Genomic DNA, 6,000 nt, shown 5'->3' on the forward strand with positions numbered 1-6,000 from the left:
TGCTCCTCAACCCAAGCCTTTGCGTTTTGTCACACTCACGGCAGCAGTTAACACATGATTGTTAACTCTGGTGTAATAGACCAACATGAATCTTCATAAACGAGGACATCGTTGTGAAATGAAAGGAAAAAGTAACATGTTTTTTTTAAATGTACAAATAGAAAAAAAAAATCATACGTCATTCTTTGTTCGTCAACATCTGGTTTGTTACACTTTGATAGTGAACAAATAGCCTCATGATGACTAGGGCTGCATTTCAGATGATATGATAATATTGGCAAATGCCACCGGAACCATATGTCTTGAGATTAGTAAACCAATAATTAACAAGTGTTAAAGCTTTTGGTTTTATGGTTTCTACTAAACATACCGAGTCATATATATATATATATATATATATATATATATATATATATATATATATATATATATATATATATATATATATATATATATATATATATATATACATTCACTGTCTTTATATACTGTATGTATAAAGACAGTGAATAAATGAAAAATTCAACATGAATCCACTACCTTAGCTACAAAAACGGTCTCCTATTGGTGGCAGGGACGTTTTGTCCATTATTCCTCAGCTGTGTTTCCCAGAATAGATTTCAGAAGAATAGAAGAGAAGGATTTGGCTCTGAAAAGAAAAAGTCAGAGAAGCAGAATGAGAATCCAGACAGACCAGAGAAGAAGAAAAAAACAAGATGGAGAGAAAGCTTTGGAAGAGGAAGCCTTCCCTGATAAGAAGGCAGAAACAGACGGGTGAAATGTTCCCAGAAACAGATTCTGGCATTATGATTTGTTCTCCCTTGTTGTTATTCATACCAGCAACCTAATCTTTCTAAGACCCACACCTAGCATCTAGCAACTGATCAATGATCCTGGACTTTTTTTTTTTTTTTTTGATTCAGAGCGTATTAGACATGCAGCACTCCCATCATCTTTGTGTGTATATGCACTTTGGACATTAAAAATCCACATCACCTCAGATCTGTTGTCATGGACTGAGAACTGATCCCTCCTACGAGTCGTTGAGACAGAGGGAGGATCAGAAGATGAGCTGCTGCTGACAGGAAGATCCACCTGGAGGTTCCCGATGCCCTGAGGGAGACGCTCATCCAAACACTTCAGTCTGACAACCAGAAACAAGGGTGAGCTTCAGGCTCTCTCAGTGGTGTCCACCTTTCTTTTATCAAGATTTTGGGCCATTTATTTCTTTAACCTAGATCCCCACTAGTTCTAATATTCATCAGATTATCACACGATCTTGAAACAATTAAAATCTTAATTATACATCTGCTCTCTGGTGTTACTTTTTTCTACGTGCAGCATTTTTTCCCATACTGTTATCAACCTTCATTCCTCATTACATGACCTTCCATTTTTTTTTCATAACAATGTGCCCATGAAGCCTTTCGGAAATATATTTCACCTCTTTCAAGCACAACTGTGTAGTTGTTAATGAAATCCCATATATTCTGAAGGCGTGTTTTTGTATATACCCTATATATATATATAAATATATATATATATATATATGCCCCTATACTGAGCGTAATTTGTATTCTACAGATAATTATTAACTCGCTCAAATTAATTATATTGATTATGGCGTCCCACTTTTCTTTATTCACATTCTCTTTCAGGACGTTCTGGTTGAAAGCATAATTCAGGGTTGCAGAAACCAGGGCAATCCCAGGCCATTGCTCTACCACCACCACTATGCTTAACTCTCTGTATAATTCTTTTAGTTTTAAACCAGATGTGACAATATGTACACATTTCAAAAATAATGTTTTCTAAAAGCTTTTTGGATCATTATCTTTTTTTTGTGGCAAATGTGAGATGGGCCTTGGTGCTCCTTTTTGTGAATCTGTTTATAGACCGTTGTCTATAACAACAGGCATCCACACCTCTGCTAACCATTGTGGGAATAAATATTGTAGACTATTTATTTTTCCTTTAAATGAGAAAAAAAGGCAAACACGAATGTTTGACTTATCAATTATGATTAAAGTAAAGCTATAACAACAAAAAACTGAGATTGTGTACTTTAGAGGCATTAGGTCGCCTAGTGCCTACTGTAGAGCAGACTTTGCTCACTTTCCCCCAGAATCCACACATTTGACCAACATGGCGGCCTTCTGGTGGGAGTTAATTAGCAGAACATGTTGATTGGTTTGTGTTGATTACACCAGGTGCGCTCCTCTCTGCTCATTGGCCGCAGGGTTGTAGTTGTGGAGTATATTTTAGGTCCCGAACCCCTCAGTGGCATACCGGAGTGTCTCCTCCTCACTGCAGACCCGTAAGGTCCAGGTCTGGTCCCGCAGCAGTACCATGTCTTGTGAACCCCCCAGAGAAGCTGTGGAGCAGCCTGAGAGCCCTGAGGTGAGGATGAATCCTGGCCGTGTGTCTTTCAGTCCATTGGTCCTGAGCTTCTCACCGTGTCTCCTCCACCTGTAGGGCAGGGTAGTGAGGAGAGACGGCGTGCTCCGCTCCCTTGTGCGCGGTCTCTTCTGGCCTTTCAGCATCGTGGTAAGTTTGCTTGATAACCTCCCCGGACTAAACTGCTAAAGGGTGGACTAAACTTGCGCACGCTTGCAGGTCAGGGCCTACCGCGGATTTTGGTGGGTGCTGGGACACACTCCGCCTCCGGAGGAACCCCTCTCCGGTCCCGTGGCTTCCAGCCCGGCACGCCAAAGCCTCACGGGCCGTAAGCGCCTGTATTGGGCCACCCGGCTGCTGCTGCGCATCCTGCCCCGCTGGGCGCAGGCCGCCCTGGGCTACCCGGTGTGCAGCAACATTGGGTCTGCCGTGTCCCCAGGTAACGTAGCCTTTTTGTTTACTTTCTATTTGTTTCCCCCTGATGGTATGTTAAAAATAATGCTTTAAATTCTTAAGTTCTGGGTGGATGCTCTTGCGTAATTGTAGTTTTTTTTTTTTTTTTTTTTTTTTATAGCAACCAATACGCAGAAGTGTAGAATAAATATGGGTCTCTATTTAGACCTCCTGGCTTTGCTGCCATCTAGTGGTTACAATACGCCACTTCAATGCAGCCTTTTTCTGCATTAAATTGGATACTTTCTGGAGCTGAGGCTTCAGCCCACATCGTGCAATGCTTGGCCACAAAGACTCGTAGAAGGAAAACCACCCACTCTTTCATTTAACTTTATACAATATAAAGCTTGTTGCAGATGAAGGGACTTCATATTTTTCCCAGGTTGGCGAGGCATATAATTTGCTTCAAAAAACTGAATCTGCTTATTGAAGTTGTTTGCTTTTGCCTTCTGTCTTTCTTGCCCAATAATGGCGCACACTAACACTTAGTCTAGGGTCCCCCTACTGGGGGAAAAGGGGTTTTGACTACCCAATTAGTAAAGTGTTAATAAATTGTTCTGGTGTCCAGAATCTAGGGTTTCTTTGCATAACTAAAGTGCTGCTTCAGTTTGCATGGTGCACCTTAGTGGAGATTTTTTAAATCTACAATGTTATGTCTTGGGCTTTTCTTCTATCTTTAGAAGGGAAACTTTATATAAAAATGGGCAACAGAGGGAGAGGCAACTACCTGTAATGTTATAAAACTACTTAATTGGTTCAGCTTATTGTAACTTCCATGAGCAGAAATCAGCATTTCTCCCACCAAACCATGCGGAAAGGGCAGCAAGAGGAAACAGGATGAGCTTGATGAAGAGGATCAGCCATCTTGGGTGGAGGTGCTTTCTAAGGAACTTCCAGATGAAGGCTCAGAGGAGGATCCTGACTATGAGGTTTGACTTATACATTTTAATTCTTGAAGTATTAGGCCTTTTGGCACTTAGACTGTAAGATTTAAAACTCTGTATAAACTTGAGTGCCTGGGCTGTTTTCTTTCCCCAAACGTACACAGATGGCAGGTCCATTGCTCCCAAGCTAGCCTTAATTTTACAGTCTGTCCTAAAACTGTCTTGGAGTGAACCATTGCCGTTTCTCTCTTCAGGTCAGCACTGAAGAGACGGACAGCGAAGAATATGCGTCAAAGAATGATACAGAAAGTGATCTTGAGGTTCCAGGAAAGGGCATCGTTATCAGAGACGTGGACACGGTTAGATGATCTACATGCCTTATTGAGTTGCTGAGTTATTGAAGGAGTTTCACTTATTTGGCTGCTTTGTCTACAGGATGTTGCTGTCATCATGCCAGATGAAGGATCTAAAGCTGCTGTTTAACATTTAATGTATGCTGTGATTTTTGTATGTTTATATATTAATGCAATAAAACTTTATTTTGCTCTAACATCTCGTCAGTAGATGGCAGTATTGCCCTGCATTCTTTGTAAGGTAGCTGGATTACAGATGAGGCTTTCTCAACGTCACTGGATGCTCAGAGTTGTATTTCTAAAAATGAAATTACTCTAACATGTATTAACTAGATGTTATCCCATTTTGCATTCTCCAGAGAAACTTACTAAAAGTTGCACAAGGTTTTCTAAGTTTAAATGAGGACGACTAAACTAAGTTGTTCTGCTTCATCTTAACCTCTCTGTGGATAAAGAGATGACCAAATACTTAAATTTTTAAAACCACTTGGCTAGTTTAATGATCCACAAAGGGCAATTTTCAGTTGCAACAGGCAACCAGTTTTTAATACTTCCAAGTTCATGATGACATGTAAAGGCTTTTGGGTAGAAAAGGTCCACATCATCACAAACCCTCAGCCACTCCAGTGGCCACAAGTTGCTTTTTATAGGAGTTTATAACACTTAAGTAACAAGACAATTCAAAGTGCTAAACAGGAAGATATTCCATAGGGGGAAAAACATTTAAGGTTTAAACAAAGTTAATCCTTGTGTAGACTTCTGTTACACTGGAACAAGCTTCATCCCCAACATGCAAAGCAGTTTCTAGTCATACAAAAGCATAAACTGAATTGTTTCCATCAGAAACTTTTTTTTTTTTTTTTTTTTTCTCCCTGGCATAAATGTAATGTAGACACCATTGATTATGGAAAACTGGGCTTCATCCAAAATTGTCAACTGGTAAGGACTCTTGCGCCAAAGCCTATCAGAAAAGGAGCCTGTTTCCTATCATACTTCCTTTAGCACTGGGTGCTCACAATGCCCCTCACCTTGACAAGGACCTGCAAGTTCCCACTGTGCACATTAAAATTACCTTGTGGTCACCAGGGCTGCACCCCTAAACATTCTTATAGCTCCTATTTCTTGACTTTTCATGTGATCAACAGAACTCTATAGCAGGAAGGAAAGAAGCTTCGGACTGCTGTGCCGATTTTTACGGACAGCTTACGCAAGAGGAACCATGGATGAGTCTAGTCAAATCTGGGCCTGCAGCCTTCTGAAAATGAACTACAAAGTGCACTAATTTCTCTGTAGACATTTTCGTTAATGTCCATGAGGTGGGCTGTGCTTATACGTCATGTCACACAAAGGATTGTGGGAATCCTTGTGGCTCCTTGGTGCCTATTAGAGGCCAGAGGCTAAAACAAATGGGGGGGGGGGGGGGTCCTCTGTCACTTATGAAATGACGTCCTGCTCCAAGAAAAAGTCATGAACCAAAGTTTCTACAAACTCAAAATGAACATAAATGGGACATGAGTTAAAGATTTTTAGTGAGATTTTGCCCCTGCATTCATATTTTGAAGCATTTTTACAGATCTTTGAGGGAAGCTAATGTAGCTGACACTGGGTTGTGACTGCAGAAATGATTTCATTCAAAATGACTAGATGTTTGTGCAGACATGCTAATGTCTTACTAGTAACTGATGAGCCTATTTGGTGAAAAGAGACCACAGGTTTTCATTTGACGCCACATCTGTTGCAGTATCTGATGCGAGAAACAAAAGACAACACTGACATCCTCAGCAACCAATCACCCGTTTCAGTTTCGTTTAATTTGACTTCTCTGCAGTTCTTCTGCAGGGATCCACGTTAATGTGTCTAAAACCATGCGTCTACGAATGAAACATGGCAAAAGAAAGCAATAATTTGATAAA

The 6,000-nt window shown here is 40.5% G+C and overlaps 1 protein-coding gene across 1 annotated transcript; it reads left to right on the forward strand.

The window, feature by feature from the left end:
* Positions 1–2,263: 2,263 nt before the first annotated feature.
* Positions 2,264–4,284, forward strand: org (oogenesis-related gene). Its single transcript, XM_012864774.3, has 6 exons — positions 2,264–2,400; positions 2,476–2,547; positions 2,617–2,836; positions 3,634–3,779; positions 3,989–4,093; positions 4,170–4,284. The coding sequence occupies exons 1-6, from the start codon at positions 2,350–2,352 to the stop codon at positions 4,215–4,217; spliced, it is 642 nt and encodes a 213-aa protein (XP_012720228.2). The 5' UTR covers positions 2,264–2,349; the 3' UTR covers positions 4,218–4,284.
* The last annotated feature ends 1,716 nt before the right edge of the window (positions 4,285–6,000 follow it).

The sequence above is a fragment of the Fundulus heteroclitus genome, chromosome 9 (genome assembly GCF_011125445.2).
Source record: "Fundulus heteroclitus isolate FHET01 chromosome 9, MU-UCD_Fhet_4.1, whole genome shotgun sequence".
Classification (NCBI taxonomy): domain Eukaryota; kingdom Metazoa; phylum Chordata; class Actinopteri; order Cyprinodontiformes; family Fundulidae; genus Fundulus; species Fundulus heteroclitus.